We start from the raw sequence: 18,352 nt of genomic DNA, 5'->3' as shown, positions 1-18,352 counted from the left end.
TTGGATAAAGCTGAGAAAGGAAGAAGCTGTTTAATCATTATAGAGTTTCTTACAAAAGTATTTTCTTTCACAGATTTGACTAAGTTCTAATATGTTTATTAAAAAAAACCCAAACTAAGAAGTACTCTCCTCAGTTTACATTCTCATATCTGATTTTAATCATGTTAGTTCTGTCCATGTCTAGCATGAAAAGAAAGCCAAGCCAGAAAAGTCAAAGCAGAATGCATCTACTGAAATGTAACCAACATAAAAGATACATCTGTATCTATTCTGTGTTTATTTTCCAGTTCATAACTTAGAGCTGTCAGGAGAAACAAAGTTACACTGCTCTTATGTCTTTCTTTAACTTTTTATTCTATGTCCAGAGATTTGCTAATACATGTTATACACTGTCAGTGCACTGTCGATCTTGGACACAGATGGAAAAACAGGCAAAGCTTACGCATCAACTATAAATCTAATAAATCAGAGTTTATAACCCTATAAAACATACTTTATCCTACAGAACCTCATGTCTCATTTCACTGGTATCTACCATAATGTTTACTTGTTCGAGCAAAGCCACTTTGCTTCTTTTAATACTAAATCTACTACAAAATTACTACATTATCAACATGCACATTTTCAACACTTCTAATCAAGTGGTTATTTTATATTTAAAAATACTGAAAGATGAGTTTTGTAAATACATCTATTTAATCTCTTTGACTTTAGGTCAAATTCTGCTTTGGTCACAAACGTAAAAGAGTCTAGTGATCTCATCCTTGTGCCTACAAGGGATGTTTGTGCCCATTACAAAACCACTACACAATCTGACTGTCTCTTCTCAAAAGGAGGAGGCATGAATAGCAGGAAGTGTGTCAGCCAGGAATGAGATAGCGACAGAGTGAAGATATTAAGACTGACTCCAGCCAACAACACAAATTTTCAAAAAGCATGAAGCTTGTCTGCAAAAGGTTTATAAATAATGCAAGGAATAAAGGAGCAACTTTTGTTTAAATGTCTGAAGCAAGCTGAGAGAATGTTATGTTATAGCTACACCTTCTTGCACAACATTTTGAAATTTTATCTTAGCACTCAAACACTAGCAAAATAATACATGAACAATATCAACGGGATGAATTCCATGAAGGATGCCAACACCTGCATGCATCAGTTCAACAAGTTCTAATGATAGAAAATAGTTTCAGCCCTGTAACGTGATCATGGGAGGGAGAGCTCACCTGAGCTCTGTTCAAAGATTCCTTAGCAGAGCTGCTCAGCTAAAATCAAAAGCCAGAGCCTCCAAAACTATTACACAAGCACATCCTTCCCAACAGTTCCCTGGTCCATGTATTTAAAAAAAAAAAAACAAACAAACAACCAAACCCCCCCCCCAACCCACTAATGAAAAGAGAAAGCAGTTTGAAAGAAATCAATCACCTCTTCTCCCAAATCAGGAAAAGGAAAGGAAAAAAAGAAATCAATCACCTCTTCTCTCCTTTAAGGAAAAGGCTTTAAGAGGAATCTCCTCTTCTACAAAGACCATATTATAGATTTTTCCCTAAATATATTGCCTGAGTCAACATTATCTCCAGAATATATGGCTTCAAAATTTTGAAAATTGAAAAAGCTTTTCCATTACATCTTTTTGGTTAAAGAATGTTAATCCATTTGAAGATAACCACTAGACAGCTCACATACCTTCAACACATACATATTTAAAATTCCCCACTAGAAGATTAATCACAGACAACTCCATTAAAGAACACCCCAAAAATGTATGTTTAGTCTACTCTGCAAAGCAATATGGTTTGGGAGGCTTTAGTCCTACCAGTTCATTACTATTTTCTCTGATAGCAAGATTTTATGAACTATTAGAATATTTTGCTAAGCATATAAATGATGTATTGTCAATTTTCACTTGCAGACTCTGTATTTCCAGAAATCCTGATCAACTGAGTAATTCTAATCCTGCCTTCCCATACAGTTATACATACATAGAAGAGACAGACTAGTACATTTAAACCAAGTGTCCACTTCAGAAGGGAGAAAATACAGCCATATCGATACATGTATAGATCCCTGAGTACTTCTGTCAAAAAGTTCCCAAGATTCCTTGGGAAAACTTGGACAAATATAGGATTAAGTGATTTAGTAATAAGAGCAAAGGAAACCAAGAAAGGCTATCTGCTGACCTGTAAAGATTAAATGACCAGCTAAAAGTATTTGTAAAATCCACAGTTACTGATTAAGGAACTTTGTTCAACACAGGTAGCCTCACGCCCTGATTATACAGCTTTTCTTTCAACAGAACTTTCTCTTGGCAACAATCCTATAATCTAGATTTAGATCCTAAACAGCTTCCTGAGATTACCTCATTTAAAGGGCAGAATGGCAATTGCAGAAAAGGGTAAAAATGGAGCTTGCTTTCTTACATGCCCTAAAATGGTGGGGAGGGAAGGATGAGAAATTCCCTGGGCCCAGAGTTGCCATGCCTCCCTTCCAGCTCCACTCCCGAGCTCTCAGAACGAAACAGAACTACAGCCGCAGCAGATTTACCCACCAGCAGTAACTACAAGGTGATGAGAGCAAGACAACGAATGCTCAGATGCTTCAAAGAGGGGCCATGATGAGTTGCACTCCACAAATACCCCATTTTTACATGCTGGAAGCAATAGTATTTCTTAATACAGTTCTTATGGACCTGGTAAGACTAAAAGTGGCTATGACTCTCTTCTACCTCAAATCATCAGCAGAACATTTTTATTCCTACAGTAGGATGCAAGTCTACCCGTCTAGTCTTGTGTATCCTAGACACAAAAGCTGAAGCTTCATCTTCCCTCTTCCTGCCTATAGGAGCCTTACAAGTTTAATAACATTTCACTGTGTTTCATCAGAAGCTCCTCAGTATTATGTAAGATGAAAAAAACTTTAAATGTTGTTATAAAGCTTCATTTTTGTTAAACCTGAAACCCACAAAAAATTATGATACTTTTAGATGCCTAAGAAAAAATGCACAATAAGAACTAAGAACTGACAAGTTCTCAATCATCATAAAAATGCTGCTTTTACTTTACAAGATACAAGCAGTGGTCTTGTACAGAAATGTTTCACAACAGCAGGACTGAGTCTTGTGCTCTAACATTCTCCCCCTTAAAAGCTTACTTTAAGAAATCTCGTGCAGCTGTACAGTCATAGATAAGAAGTAAAACAAATCATGACTTTTTTAACTGCATCTTCTAGATTGGCAATCATTCATGATGCTCATACTTACTGCTTCCCTCCCTCCCCAAAAACAAACACCTCTTTCATATGAGACTGACACTTCTTTTCCTGACTCCTATTTCCATAAAAGCATCCCACAGAGTGCCTTAATATTCCTCTCAGTTTGGTCTACAATCTAGCAGATTCTCTTACTGCAAAGTAAATTCTTATTTGAGCGAATTTGAAATTTAAACATTTCTTTCATGGATAATTATGGATTGCTAGATTAGAGAGCTCTTTCTCTAAGGATTCTCCTCCTTCCAACAGCTTTTTCCTCCCAGTTTTCCTAAAACTGCTGGCGCCAGTTCTATTAACAAATACTTCTGATAACTAATCTTCTCTGTAACCCTACGTTGAATAGGCAATTCCTATTCTGGAGGAGTTATAAGCATGTGTCATCTTTTGCCTAAAATAAGCTTCACCTGCTGCATAAAAGCTGTATCTTATCCCTTCAAATATTGTCTGCAGACAATCCTACAGAATTGTAGGGAATTCCCATTGATAACCTGCTGCTATCAGTTACTGCATATATAGAATTAAAATAATTTTAAAGAACTGGTTTATTACCACTGATACTTCCCTCTATATCACTTTTTCATTAATCCAGACAAATCTGTTTGTCAAAGAAACTACCTATTTAATTGCACAGTTTATTTAGCGTTTAGGACAACAGGAAACTAATACCCATTCAGGAATCCTTAGACACTAATTCAAAATAGAGTAGTCCCTTTGTAAATATAGGTCTACAAAAGGACTTTAAGGTATAAAGCTTGCAAGCCCAGGTTTGAGAAGATAAAGATAAAATCTTAGCTTTTTCTAAGATACCTGTTTCACTAGTGCTTAAGAGTGCTATGAGGTTCTCTGAATGAGAAGAAACACCATACATTCATTACTTGCAAATATTATCACTACATGGAGTGTTAAGAATCTATATCCAGCATTATATTCCAGATATCCTTGGCTTACAGGTTTTAAGAACTTTAGACTTACATTTTCTTACCTAGTTCAGTAACTTGCCGATCAAAAGGACAACGAACTGCTCTGCCATGAAGGGGAAGCCGGGTTAGACAGTCATGGCAGACAGTATGGCCACACAAAAGCAGACGGGGAACTTTGTCACCTTGCAAAGAAAATACATCTTCACAGACTCCACACTCAAGAACCTGTAATTTAAAAAGAGACCATATTTGGTTTGGAGCTGATAAAAAAGCCATATGACATAGTTTGTTTTACAGAAGTTCCTGCAATCACAGCAGATAGGCTGAGTCATTAACTTTGCTTTGTATGCACAATGATCACACGATTGATATTTAAAAAATAAATAGACACGAACAGAATATTTTAATTCTTCAGCATCCCGCCTGATCACCGCTAGTTCTTGCCCATGTCATTTAATGCACTCCACCAGAAAAGCCCACTAGTCAAGCAGCAAAACTAAGTAAGCAGAAACATCTTCTCAGGAAAAGGAAATGGAGGGCAAGACCCTGCCAAAGCAGACTGTCAGCCGGTGGAGAAAGCTTCCATTCATAGCTGATCCATATAAAAAGGTCAGTCATACCACGTTAGCCATTTATGAAGCTACAAACGCAGCATCGAGGTAGCAGGAACAAACAGCAGGGGACCGGAACATCTTAAACCACTAATAAAAAGCAAAATTGATCGTCATTTAGAAAAAATAAAACCAAAAACCACCCGACAATCCGTAAAACAATAGCGTCAGCTAGCCACCTGAGGATGCCCAGGCGTTACGTTTTCTCCAAGACAGCTCCCCGCTCGGAGGCAGCCACCCTCCTCCTCACACAGAGGCCTCGCAGCCCGCTCCGGGGCACCCTACGGCAGTGCGGCTCCGTGCAGACAAGGCAGGGAAAGGGCCTCCGAAGCGGCATCCCAGCCCGGCCCCAGCCGAGCTCCGCCGCCCCAGGGGACGCCTCCTGTCCCCGAAACCCCTCACTCCCGCGCTAACCCTTCCCCCAGCTGGGGCAGCGACGGCGCAACCCCAGCCACCACAGCCTGTCCTGCCGCAGGACACGGCCGAGCAGCTCGTCTCACCTTCACTGCGGCACCAGCCGGACCACGGCCGCTGCTGCCGGACCCCCGGCTACCATCCAACCCGGCACCAGCCCCAGCCTTGTTTACACCCGTGGCGGCCATCTTGGGGAGGGCGGAACAGAGCAGCCAGCCGCAGGAAGGAGCCGGGAGCCACGACAGCCACCACCCCCGCCCCTCAGGCCCCGCCCCGGTGGGCGCATGCGCTCCCCCGCTACCGCACCGAGCGGGTCTGCGCCCGCCTCCTTTGACTCGCACCAGAGAACTACGGTTCCCATCGTGCCGTGCCGCACAGCCGCCCCCGTGGCTTCTGGGGACTACATATCCCAGCATGCAAAGAGGGAGGCAGTGGCCATCTCAGAACGCCCAGCGAGCGCTCGTCCGCCCCGCCCGCCAGCGCCGGAGCGGGAGGCAGTGCGTTCTGGGGGCTGTAGTTTCGCTGGCGCCGTGCCCTGCCGGTGACGAGTTGCATCCTGCGACAGCTGTTTCCGGTTTCGGCTGTATTTACCGCGCCCGGGCTTTGCGCATAGGTTCAGCCCGTCTCTTCCGGACGAGCGGTTTGCGACATCGGCAGCGTTTTGGCCTGTCTGCCCTCCCGTAGGGGTGAAGGCTGGCGCCATGGACGTTAACCAGCCGAAGCAGGAGCACTTGCTGGCTCTGAAAGGTACCGACGGCGCGGCCCGCCGATGCCCAGCCACCTTCCTAGGCCGCTAGTGCCCTCGCCCCTTCCCTACCCCTGGGGGACGAGGTGGGCCGGCCGTCCTGGCCTGGGGGAGAGGCGAGGCGGCGCGGGCTCCGGGTTGCTGAACCGGTGGTGAAACGCTGTGTCCGTGCCAGAGGCGAGGCCGTGTCTTCCCTCCCGTTTAGCGGAAGGTCGAATAGGGAGCGGCCCGGCAGGAGCGGCTGGCGATCGGGCGCAAGGCAGGAGGTGCCCGACGGTAGAAGGAGGCTGGGGGTGGGGGGGAGCTGTTGTAAGTGACAGACGGCCCTGCACGCCAGCGTGCACCTTGCTTGATGGGGCTATTGAGGCTGTTCGATGTGCTTGCATTTTGCACAAGGCTTTCAGCAAGTGCAAGAAAATATTTTTTTTTTATTTCCTTTCCAGTTCCCAGCTGGCTTGTTTGTTGTTCCCCCCCCCCCCCCCCCCCCCTTAAGGGTTTTGCCCCTTTAACTTCATGCTTAATGCACAACTACTGTGTTTATGTCCTTAATTCAGGAATCATCAATAATGAAGATAAAAATGTGGATGTCTCTCGCATACCTTGCAGAATTAATACAGAAATCAAGAGAGCTCTGTAAGGATTTGATTATTTCTGCTGGTAGTTGTGCACCAGTAAGCCAGCAATCAAAACACTGAAAAGCCAGAATCTACTTTCACCTTATTTCAGTCAAAAGACGTAATAGTTACGTTCTTTTTTCCTAACTGTGCTTGTTTATAAAATAAATGCTGCTAGTTAAGTAGGAGTAATAAGCAATCAAAACCTCGATTCTGCAAGCACTCTACATCAGTGAGGCTGCTAAGATGGATAAAGTAGTGCAGGCGTGTAGATGATTTCAGAGCTCATTTTCTGTCCATTTGCTAGTTTTAAAACTCTCTGGGGGAGAGTTTTTAATGGTATGTGCATGTCACAGTAAGATTTGTTAACCATAATTCAAAGATTGACAAGCCTTTTTGCATAGATGTACACACACAAAATAAAGCCAAAAACCTGAGAACATCAAACACTATCAGCTGACATTACAAATACATTTTGATAGCAATTAATTCAGAGCAAAAAGTTTTATGATGGATCATTTTGCTTGTGTAAGAAACAAATAGAATCCTTGGACTTCTATTGAATTTAGTGCAGTGTCTAGGCTGTAGATTTTGCAGAAGTGAGAAAGGTATCAGGGTTTCTTTGCATTGTGACTATTTTAAACAAAATCTTGGCAGTGTAATGATTAAACAATCCTAGATTTTATTGATTTTAATATCATTGTATATTGCTGATCTGTGGCAGGGAGCCTGAAATGATTACAAACTTGTTGGTGGGGGAAAAACAGGAGGGCAAGAGAATGTCTCGTATGTTATGTTTCATAGTAGCATTTGCAGCTGTGTCTCTGTTGTGTCCTGTCATCCACCCCCCCATATAATCTTTGTAGAAAAGAAAGCAATGATGTATGAAATTATGAAGTCTTTAAGGACTTAATGAGTCCATTAGTTATTCTAGAAGTCTAATAAATTAATGAATTGCCAAGTCCTTAAGGACTAAAAGGATGGCTGAGAAGCTCTGAGACTAAAACTGAATGCATACTTCTGATATGAAATGGAAGCAGACAACTTTACTTTGCCTATAGCTCTTCCCTTTCCATCTGTGACTTTAAAAACTGCTGTACCAGTCAGTACTATTACAGGAAGGGTTTTTGTAACACACATGTCTTCTAGTTGCTTTATATGCCCTGGCTTAAAATGTTGAAGTGCAGGAAGAAAATACTTTGGAAATTTGCCAGACAATTTTTTTTTTCCAAAAAAAGGCAGTAGTAATTATATGTCTTTTAATATGCATCACAACAGTATAGCAAGAATAATGATAGATGGCAAGCATGACATGATGACATTAAAAGAATACTCTTGGGAGGGACGGTGTTGAGTAAACCACGTGTGTATGGGTAATGTTCAGCGTGTTGAAGTTATGCTGTTAGTGATGGAATACAGTCATTAATGTTCAGTCTGGATAAAATAGAATGTTCTGATATATATCTAGCTTTCTTACTATGTGTTGTAAAATATCCTAGTAATGTTTTGGGGGTTTTTAATATGGTAGTATCTTATTTTTTTTATAATACTTCTGCTTTAGGTGCTGTTTTCCACTGATCTTTTCAGCATGGGGCAAGGAAATTCTTGTAAATAAGATGTTTCAGTCTAGATTTCAGAATCCTAATCAAGAGACTGTTCCTTTTCTAATAACTGGATTCCTACTGTACAAGCATGGAAGTGGTCTTGCATTATCGACCACATCAGAGAGATCTAATAAAACTGCAGAAATTTGCAGAAGCAGCAGTGAAGGAGTTTCCCATTCGTCAGTTACCAAGATTTACACCCTGGTTTCCAAATGATTTATACAGATTTCCCCTCAAACCAAAAAAGCAGCCACCTGTTATTTCTTGTGAGGAAGCAGAAGAATTGAAACAACTTTCTACACCTTCGGAATATGTTACAGGATCTCCTGATTATGACTGCACAAAAAATCTCCTTGAGTTTCAGTCTAATGTGAAACATGGGCAGACTTTAATTCAAGCACAAACTGTTCAGAGACTGATTAACTTGGAGAATCAAGGAGAACTACCATCTAATGGAAAACAAAAATTGAAAAGGTCATGGAGTGTCTCTCTCCCTAGCCCTAAGCTTAAAGAAAAAATTCTTCCTTTATCTCAAGAACTGCAGAATAATTTGGAAAGGCTAAACCTGCATGCATTTTATAGAGCAAAGTGGACAATCGAACAGTCTGTTTGTAATAATCAGAATTTGGAGGACATCTGGATAAAAGTGAATAGACTCATCAAGCAGAATGAATTACCATCTTGCAATGCTACTATCCAAAGATCTGTGGGACAGATATGGATTTTCTGTGATATATTATACTGTGAATATGTTAGAAATATTCTTAGGGAAAAGCTAAGCCTTACTGATAAAATGAATTTGCTTGTACACAAATTTGGAATTATATTTAGTTTATGATTGTAAGATAGTTTCATAATAAAATTGCTCTCTGAAGTACTAGAGTTTTTAAACAGCTTAGAATATACAAACTTTAGAACAACTGATGAATTAGTGCGCAGAAAGCCACTTAATATTCTTTGCAACAGTTTTTTAACTGTAATAAATATGTTTAACTTTGTTTTGCCAGGAGCCTTATAAATGGTTCTGTTGAGATTAGTAAGTTTGTTTGGCTTACTACTGCATTTTGTAGCTTTTCTCTACCTCAGTGGTCTAAAGGAAAAAAAAAAATTGCAAGAAAAATTCCAGACTATTACAGCAAGCTGTGTGAGATAATAAAATTTGTGCTTTGAATCAAGCAAAGTACATCCTCACTGTGCTTCTTTGAAACTAGGACAAGGAAAAATGTTTTTAAGTGAGATATTATAATCACTATGAGGATCTGCAATTATTTTTGACACTGAGACTTTCAAGATGTGATTATTTCCTGAAAGTAGTCTGTGTGGGTTTCTTTAATGATGGCTTAGCCCTCACATGAAATACAAACTTACTTTCTACTGTATGTGTATGCTGTCTTAGTAATGTTATCTGTATCTTCCCAGAAATACTAATGAAAGTTTCAGTGGAAGTTGTGTGCTGAAAAATAATGAACAACTTAGCATTTGCTGGTTTATGACTTTGGTAGTAAGGTGGTTTTTTTCCCCCTGATGTTTCTGGTCTTTTGTCCCTATATTGGGGAACAAGAAAGCACTAACTTCAATCTACAGGTCAGGAAATTAAGAAATTAGACATCTACCTGTAAACCTCTATTTGTTGTCGTTATGGAATGTAGAAGTCTCTGAGGTTTTGAATGCCTTTTATGGTGATAAATGGTTGAGTTCAGCATGACTTTGTCACCTAAAAGAATAAAGTGTTTCAAGGTCATGCTGTCCCTGCTCAATTCAATGTTTGGAGGGTCAGTAGAGCAGTTAAACTGGGATCAATATGCCTGCAAAGGCGTGTGTTTCTCTTAGGCACCCCTACTAACTCCAGATAATTTTACTGTAGCTGGAGGTCAAGGCCTGTGGAAAAGGGGGAGAATAAGTGAATGGTATTTGTAGATTGTTAGATTATCATTAACACTGATGAAATAAAAGTGCACATAACCATAATGGAGATCCCTCTGTGTAAAAACTAAATAAAATCCTCTTGGACTTTTTCTTTTGCTGACATGCTTATATTGGAATAATTATATTTTATTATAGGCATTACATGTCATTTTTTAGTTAAAAATTAAGGATATTGCTCAGTTTGGATCATTGACATGTATTTCTGAACTTTGAATGTTAGGGGAGTCTTACATTGACATTTGGGGTGTTTGTGACATTTAATATTACCTCTTAGCAAAATTGATGTAAAGTGCTGTCTAAAGTAACTGAGGGTCATTATTAGTTTTAAAGCTCATATAGCCAAATTATTTCACTGAAATTATTTTTTTGAGTGTAACACTAATAGTAATAAAGTTTCTTTGTGCACCAGTGTTTTTAAAGATGCAATGGAGTAGAATGCAGCATGGTTTGACTTTTTCTTAGTGTTGTATCCTGCAAAGATATAATATTTTTTGGTATTAGTTTAGTAGTCCCATTAAATATGATAATCTGCATATCTTAGATTTTTACTCCATTCCATTATTTATTGTCTTAAATGTGACTAAACTTGATCTGTAACTGTTCCTTTAGAAACAGTCAGCAAGTATTAGTTTATATGGGTTTACGGTAGAATTGAATAAAATTAGGTAACCACCAATCATACAGTCCCACTAAGTTTATTTAATACATTATACTGACAGAGCAAAACAAACATCTTACTAAGATTGGTGTCACTGTTCAGTGGCAGCTGTCAGCTTTCTGCTGCTTTGGGTTGGCTTGTATGTGAATAATGATGCATGCACTCCTAGTTGTGAGCACCTCAGCTGGATAACTGTCATGTAATAAAAAGTGAACACCACATTTGGTTTCTCTGCAGAATTATTACAGTCTTGGGTAGCACCAGTGTACAAGCTGAAATCCAGAATTCCATTTGGAACTGTTCTGGAAATGCTTAGTTCATATGCATGTATAATTCAGTGTTTATCTGATTTTCAGTGCTGAATCTGGTTTTTCATTTACTCTGTTTTGGATATTTTGGGACTCTTTATTTACCTTGTGATTCTCAATCTTCAGAGGTCATGTTTTTCATCCTTTCACTATAGCAAAGAGAGTGTATTGCCTTTTTATATGTGAAAACTGATTTATTTGTGTTGATAACTTGTATAGGTCTGCTGTATAGTAGTGTAACTTCTTGTGAACCAATACAGCCCACTACACCCAAATGTATATCCAAATAATTCAATGTTTTACACAACTGGAAGTAGGGATGCTGACTGGACATACAAGATGAACAAAAGTACAATAAAGATAAAAGCACAATACATTTGTCAGTGCAAGGATGTTGCTTAACTTATTGCAGTCAAGAAGATACTTTTATTTTTTAGTTTTTGTTTTCAGAAATTATATGATTTTGTTTAAATTTTGAAGAAAAAAAAATCAGTTATTTTTACATATTCAGTTCAACACCTAAGGTTACAAATACTCCACTTTGTTTCGTGTGAATGTTTTCATGAGAAGTTATATGCAAGATTAGGGCCATTGGTTTATATGGACAGGGAGGAATTATTTTTAGAAGCAGTATCTTATATCTGTAATACAAATAAAAATCACATAATTTTGAGTATTCTGAGTCAAAATAGCCTTTGAGAATACCACTTTCTTGAAGCAGAGGTTTTTAATAGTGAAATCTCAATTATGTTGATTTTGTCAATATCAATAAAATAGTTTTTAAGTGTGTTCCTGAGGTTTTTGTCATAATTCTGCTTGTTTGAGTTTAAAGTTTGTGACTAAAAGAAAAAGTGGTTGTATAAATTGGGCTTTCTAGACTCATAACTATCTTGCCTGTGTTTTACTCTGATTAGAGTGTAAATGCAATTCCTGATAGGCTGGAGTTTGACCGAAAGGGTCTCCATACTAGTCATCATGTCCCATTCTAGAGCAACTGGGATCACAGAACAGGTGCTTAGCCTAGAAAGTCCACAAAAATGAAACTGTTACAGTTCTCCTGAAGTCCACAAAGCACTTAACGCCAACAAATATAAGACCTTTAGTGCCTAAGATTGAAAGTAGTAGATGTTATTGCACCAGGGGAATAAAGCAAGAGGGAACGATGGCTTTTTTTTTTGGATCTCAAAGTAGCAGGGAATTTATATATTGAAAAAGGCCAGGTGATCCAAAAAGGTGGTGTTACCCTTTTTCAGGCCAAGATTTGGTGGTTGTGTTTTTTGGTGGAAGGAGAGCAAGAGAAAATTATGCTTTCAAAAAAATAAATTAAAAATACTTGTTTCATTGACCTGTGGTTTGTTTTCTGATTTTTGCAGTGATGAGGCTAACAAAACCTACTTTATTCACTAATATTCCGGTGACTTGTGAAGAACGGGATTTACCAGGTATGCCTCTTATACTGACTGATTATTATGTACATATTACCAGGTTTAAACAATGTGAGCATCTGAGACTTAGATGTCAGAGGAGCCTTACAACCTTCCATGGACGGTCATCTGAAATAGCAGTATATTTTGTTTGCTAATAGCTGTAGGAAAATATCAAGGTGCACTCTGTGACTCTTGACCTACATCTTTGAAAGCTTGGTGATATTGCAAACATGTGACCTAAAAGCCTGAGCAACTAAGACACAAGGTGGAAGGCAGTTGTGAGAGAAATATGTAATTGTAGAAAGTTTGGTATTACTATTTTCTTTGTCTGGAGAAAATGCCCTGGTAACTAGAACCAACATGTGACTGTTCCATGGAAAATGATTTTGCAAGAATAGTTGCTTTTGAATTGTGTTATGCTTGGTGTACAGACATAAACTGGAAATTCCTGGATTGTCCCCCAGTAATAGTTGAAGAAGAAATTAGAAACTAGAAAACAAGTATAAGAAGGAGGCAAAGGAAAGACAAAGCAAAATCCAATAAAAGAGGATTGTGTGGAAATACAAAGCAAGCAGGGGAAGAAAGTAAGTGGGGCTGATTAGTTTTGTTATGTGCTGTGCTTTACTTGGGCAGAATTTCCCTTGAAGTTTGAGCAATGCCTTTGGGATTGTGCCCTTCAGTGTGTATACTGAATGATTTATTGGACACAAGTGTCTGGAACTAAGCTATAATTTATAGGTAGGTCTATAGATAATGTATTTCATCCCTAGACAAGTTGGTTGCAAAATAAATATGTCTAAAATAAACTACATCTAAGTAAGTCCCAACTTAAATTAGAAAAAGCATTACACTTAGCAAATATTTAGATACTAGCCATTTGATATTTCTACAGGTAATCTGTTTAACCAGCTCATGAAAGATGATCCTTCTACTGTAAAGGGAGCAGAAACTTTGATGCTAGGAGAAATGCTGACTTTGCCTCAAAATTTTGGGTAAGAATGAATTACTATAACTGTAACATGCAAGGTTTAGGATTCATTTAAGTATATGTTTTACTTTCTTTTTGAACATCATTGTTATGCAATGAGATGTTAAATCATTTTAAAAATATGTGGCTTGATTTATAATGTGGCATAATATATAAATGAGTGCTGCCTGATGTTCCTTGTCTGTAGCCTGACTGAATGTAATAAGGATTGAAAGTTGAAAGAAATTTGCAACTGTAAGTGAATTTCTGAGATAATGCACTACTGTAAACCACATCTTGTACTAACAGAGTTTACTACAGTGATTTTTGTGGCTACTGTACACCATCTTATTCTAGGAAAAAAATTCTGATTTGTTTATTCTTTTTTGAAGTTGTTCCTCTTAAAAGGATGACATTTAGAAGTATGAGTATGAAAATGCCAACAGACTTTTAGGATTTGATCTGGCAAATGTGTGTGTGCACATGTATGTATATGCATATTTGAATTAGAAATTAAAGGGGTTTCTGTGCAATTTCTGTATTTTTTGAAAATAACTGTTACTAAACGTATTTAATTTTTATTTTTTTTTAAACACAGAAATATATTTCTGGGAGAGACATTTTCCAGTTACATTAGTGTACACAATGATAGTAATCAAGTTGTCAAGGACATACTGGTGAAGGTATGTGAAGATAAATCTACTTACTGAATGTATAAAAAAAAATAAATATGTTGAATATGTTTTCTGACAATATCTTGTATGTTTAATGCTAATATATAAACTTTAGGAAAAATCTGTCACTTTTTCCAATTTCCAGATATATTTTCTAGATTGGAAACAATAAGACATAAAAATAGAAATGACAATAGAAATATTTAAAGATTAAAATGAAAAACTAGGATTGTAATAAAAGAATATGTTATAAAGCTTCTGTGGAGAATTGGTGTAGCAAAACTTCCACAGCTAAAAAATTTGAGTTGTATTTGTTTACTTGCACTTTCAATGAGGTTATCAAAGCACGTCTCTAAAGCATGCATTAACTTATGTTTTGTTTATGTTTGAAATGAGTTGTTCTCTAGTGCATTGTCTTCTGCATTTTCTGCTGAACAAATAATACATTGAGAATAGAAATTCCAGAAGTCATTGTTGAACTCAATGTAAAAAGTAAATAGAGATTTTATAAGCTGCATGTTAAAGGATTGGACTGTTTATATATACATATATATACACACTTAAGTTATTTTTCTTTAGATTGCCTTAAGCAGCTGCAGTTCTAACCGATACTTTGTTTTTCTGTCCCCAGGCTGATCTTCAGACAAGTTCTCAGCGCTTGAACCTTTCAGCTTCTAGTGCTGCAGTGGCAGAACTTAAACCTGACTGTTGCATTGATGATGTGATCCATCATGAAGTAAAGGAGATAGGAACACACATGTAAAGTTTTAAATTTCTCTATTTTTAAATGAGCTTAAATGAAACTGCAGCACATGCATGCTATACTGTTGCTGCTTTGATACAGGCAAAAAATTGAAGTAATTCAAAGTATTTTTTAAAAATTGTTTCTTTCAGCCTAGTTTGTGCAGTAAGCTACACTACTCAGACAGGAGAGAAGATGTACTTCAGAAAGTTCTTCAAATTTCAGGTATTGCATGAAGCATTCTATTCTACTATTAATAAGGGGATGAATCTGAAAAATCCATTTTAAAACATTTGATACTTCAAAAGCACTTTTAAATACTAAAAATCTGTTTGACTTATAAAAGTGAACTGATAAAAACCATCACTTCAAACTTCACATGAACTGATCGTTAAACATTTCTGAAGTAATATTTATTACATCTTATAATTTTTATTCACTTATTGAGAAAGAAAAATGTTTTAAAGTTTAAAAACCCAACCTTTTTATAGAGGTCAGCTTTATGATTATTTTCAAACCGAACAAGTAGTATTCATTCTGACTTTGACACATCTAACTTTTGAGTTTAAATTGTAAAATTCTGATTTTTGTTTGTAAAGATTTCTTTGTAAAAATTATAAAATTAGATTTTTCTTTTAAAATTGGAACTTAGTGGTTTGTTTTTTAAAGGAAACTAAGCAGTCTAATATGTTATATCTGACTAATATCCACGGAAGTAATTGATAGAGTTGAAACCTTTTGTTCCACTGCACAAAGACTTGAGATTAGAGTAACTGAGGAAAGCAGAAAATTAGTTGTCCATGGACTGAAGTTACCAGTACCTGAAGGGGGCCTACAGGAAAGATGGTGAGGGACTGTTTATGAGGGAGTGTAGTGACAGGGCAAGGGGTAATGGGTTTAAGCTGAAAGAGGGTTGATTTAGATTAGATGTTAGAAAGAAATTCTTTACTGTGAGAGTGGTGAGGCACTGGCACAGGTTGCCCAGAGAAGCTGTGGATGCCCCCTCCCTGGAAGTGTTTAAGGCCAGGTTGGATGGGGCTTTGGGCAATGTGGTCTAGTGGAGGTGTCCCTGCCCATGGCAGGGGGGTTGGAACTAGATGATCTTTAAGGTCCTTTCCAACCCAAACCATTCTATGATTCTATGACTGGTGCTGGCAGGAAAGAGTATGTTTCAGCTGTATATATAATGGATGTTTATTTTGTAGAGAAATATGCTGAGACTTGGATAACTGTGAGCTCTTTCCCATAGAATGGAGGATTAAGCAACATGCTTTTTATCCCCCTTCTCAATTTCTCTGTTTTTTGTCCTCCAGGAGTTCAGTATTCTGTCCCCTCTGTTCCCACTAGGCTTTCTCTGATCACTAATGTATACGTTTGCAGGCTTCCAGTTCTCATCTCCTCTCCCTTCCCTACCCGTGTTCCTGCCAGAGCCTTGTTCAAGATGTCCGTTTGTTGCCTTTAAATTTGATATGGAAACTTAGCTGTGTACATTTTTCAGGGGTCTACATGCTTACTGTAATTTCTAGACTTATTAACTGAATCCAACACAGGCAACTTTAATGTCAAAATAGCTAAGGCCAGCTATCTGTCAAATTTGAAGCTCTTCCTTCATAGAAGGAAGCATAAGAGCTTCTCAGAAAGTGTATGTACAGTTTAACATCATTCTATAAATAATCTCTGATTCATTATGAGAAAAACACTTCACTGAGCAATTGTGGTTGTTATTTTTTAAACTTGACATGGAGACACCAGCTAGAGAACAAACAAAAAGAAATGTTACAGAAAATTGAACAATATCTTTACAATGGGAGTTGATGGCTGCTAGTGATAGAGGTCCCACTAGCTATTTTATAACAAAAAACATTTTCTCTTTGACAGATTCTCAACATTTTAAAGTTATGTTTTCTACAATCTTTTAAGTTGAACTGGTGTTACGGTTGGTTTTAAACAGCTGCTTTTTTCAACCATTATATGCTAAATACTGATCAATAGTGCCTTTTTGTTCCAAAACTTTCTCTGAGTAATTAACACCATTATGTTTATAGAGAAGGAATGATTCTTTCTAGGGTTTGGGATGTGTGTGTTTGAACCTCACTATAACGATTTGATTTTTACTGGAATGCCACTTGAAATTTACTGGACAGAATGGAAAGACTGTTTATCAGAAAGAGAGAAAACATCAACATTTAGGGAAATTAATAAGCTCACTGAAGCAAAATATTTGGTGAAGAAAACCACTTGACCAACAAACACCTAAATTAAAATTTTGCCTTTTTTCTGACTAGAGAGAGATAGTTATGATTACTTGAAAGATTTGAACATTGTGCCTGTTACAATGCAAAAATCTCTGTGAAGACTACTTTTTGATCTTGAATTCTTCAGGGCTAAAAAAATTGTTCACAACTTTGAACTTTAAGCGTCTGTCAGTATACTTGTATATAAACAAAAGAAAATTTTCCCTGTGTAAAGGGAAATAAATGTCTTCAGCAAGATAATTTAAATTTGTTTCCTTATGACTATAATAGAAGATTATTTCTTTCTGTTACATCAATGTACATCATTTCATATTTGATTGTGCTAACTGTAGTGGCTTTAAGTACAAAATTCAAGCACTTAACCAATACTTTATTATCACCTTTTATGTCATCAAATTGTTTTCTTTTGCTGATTTAATCTCATGCAGTTAAAATGGTTTATTGACTTTTTTGATTTCTTGTAATAGTTGCATTTTCAAGAAGGAAGTGAAGCCTAGTAATGGTCTGTTGCTTAAGCTAATCATGTGAATAGTTCTCCATTTAATTTATTTTTAGAGAATCCTGCAGAACACTGAAGGACTTGTAAATATTACATGGTGCTTGCTTACTCGTGAAATCAAATGCAGACCACTTCAGGATACAAGATGGATATGATCTTATTTTAAAGACTTAGATCTACTTAGTGCTCTGGATTTGTCTGGTTTCATAAGAAGCCGGTGCTTAGGTGGAGAAGTATTTGTTTGCAGTTTGAGAAAACTGCTTAAAAGTAGCAAAGCAGTCAAGTCTGCAAATAAGAAGCAGCAAGTGTATACTCCGAATTGTGAGATTTTAGCTGAGTTGATTGTATCATATATTCCATTATGCACTTGTTCTGTGTAAGATCAAAAAGAAAAATAACACTTTATTAAAGATTCTAGCACTTATGCACAGTTTATGCTGAATTGGTTATCTGAGAAACCAATTATCAATCTGTCTTTTTTCCATTTCATTCAGGTTCTTAAACCACTAGATGTGAAAACTAAATTCTACAATGCTGAGGTAAGTGAGAGCTGTGTGTATTTGGATTTGTTTTGGTGTGCTGTATTTACACTTCACATTAGGTGGTTAGATTAAATTCAGAGAGCTGAAGTGCACGTTTCTGAGAAAGATGATGAGTTCTAAAGGAAAAACAATAGATGGTGGGTTTATATCATTTAGTTTAAAAGTAGATATACTTTTGATGA

At 37.5% G+C, this 18,352-nt stretch overlaps 3 protein-coding genes across 9 annotated transcripts in view; 2 read left to right on the top strand and 1 right to left on the bottom strand.

Annotated features, from left to right (window-relative positions):
- The window catches only part of TRIM23 (tripartite motif containing 23), a 31,723-nt gene extending 26,238 nt beyond the window's left edge, over window positions 1–5,485 (bottom strand). For 2 of the 4 annotated variants that reach the window (XM_075739430.1, XM_075739429.1), the window contains exons 1-2: window positions 5,296–5,460; window positions 4,247–4,409 (exon numbers count right to left, since the gene is read on the bottom strand). In XM_075739430.1, coding sequence (XP_075595545.1) covers window positions 4,247–4,409; window positions 5,296–5,397 — 265 coding nt within the window. In that variant the 5' untranslated portion in view covers window positions 5,398–5,460. Of the gene's footprint in view, window positions 1–4,246; window positions 4,410–4,804; window positions 4,886–5,295 lie in introns of all 4 variants that reach the window. The other 2 variants (XM_075739431.1, XM_075739428.1) reach the window with 2 other exon arrangements.
- Window positions 5,486–5,826: 341 nt separating this feature from the next.
- The window catches only part of TRAPPC13 (trafficking protein particle complex subunit 13), a 29,344-nt gene continuing 16,818 nt past the window's right edge, over window positions 5,827–18,352 (top strand). For all 4 annotated transcript variants that reach the window (XM_075739436.1, XM_075739435.1, XM_075739434.1 and 1 more), the window contains exons 1-7: window positions 5,827–5,956; window positions 12,438–12,506; window positions 13,384–13,483; window positions 14,057–14,141; window positions 14,764–14,891; window positions 15,027–15,099; window positions 18,123–18,167. In XM_075739436.1, the coding sequence (XP_075595551.1) occupies window positions 5,911–5,956; window positions 12,438–12,506; window positions 13,384–13,483; window positions 14,057–14,141; window positions 14,764–14,891; window positions 15,027–15,099; window positions 18,123–18,167 (546 nt within the window). In that variant the 5' untranslated portion in view covers window positions 5,827–5,910. The remainder of the gene's footprint in view (window positions 5,957–12,437; window positions 12,507–13,383; window positions 13,484–14,056; window positions 14,142–14,763; window positions 14,892–15,026; window positions 15,100–18,122; window positions 18,168–18,352) is intronic.
- SHLD3 (shieldin complex subunit 3) lies at window positions 5,840–11,469 on the top strand. Its single transcript, XM_075739445.1, has 2 exons — window positions 5,840–5,956; window positions 8,130–11,469. The coding sequence occupies exon 2, from the start codon at window positions 8,261–8,263 to the stop codon at window positions 9,008–9,010; it is 750 nt and encodes a 249-aa protein (XP_075595560.1). The 5' UTR covers window positions 5,840–5,956; window positions 8,130–8,260; the 3' UTR covers window positions 9,011–11,469.

The sequence above is a fragment of the Balearica regulorum genome, chromosome Z (assembly GCF_011004875.1).
Source record: "Balearica regulorum gibbericeps isolate bBalReg1 chromosome Z, bBalReg1.pri, whole genome shotgun sequence".
Lineage (NCBI taxonomy): Eukaryota > Metazoa > Chordata > Aves > Gruiformes > Gruidae > Balearica > Balearica regulorum.
This window is presented reverse-complemented; position numbering and strand designations above follow the sequence as displayed.

Excerpts from the sequence above, each read along its gene's own strand:
- SHLD3 (XM_075739445.1), top strand. The coding sequence starts at position 8,261 with ATGGAAGTGGTCTTGCATTATCGACCACATCAGAGAGATCTAATAAAA.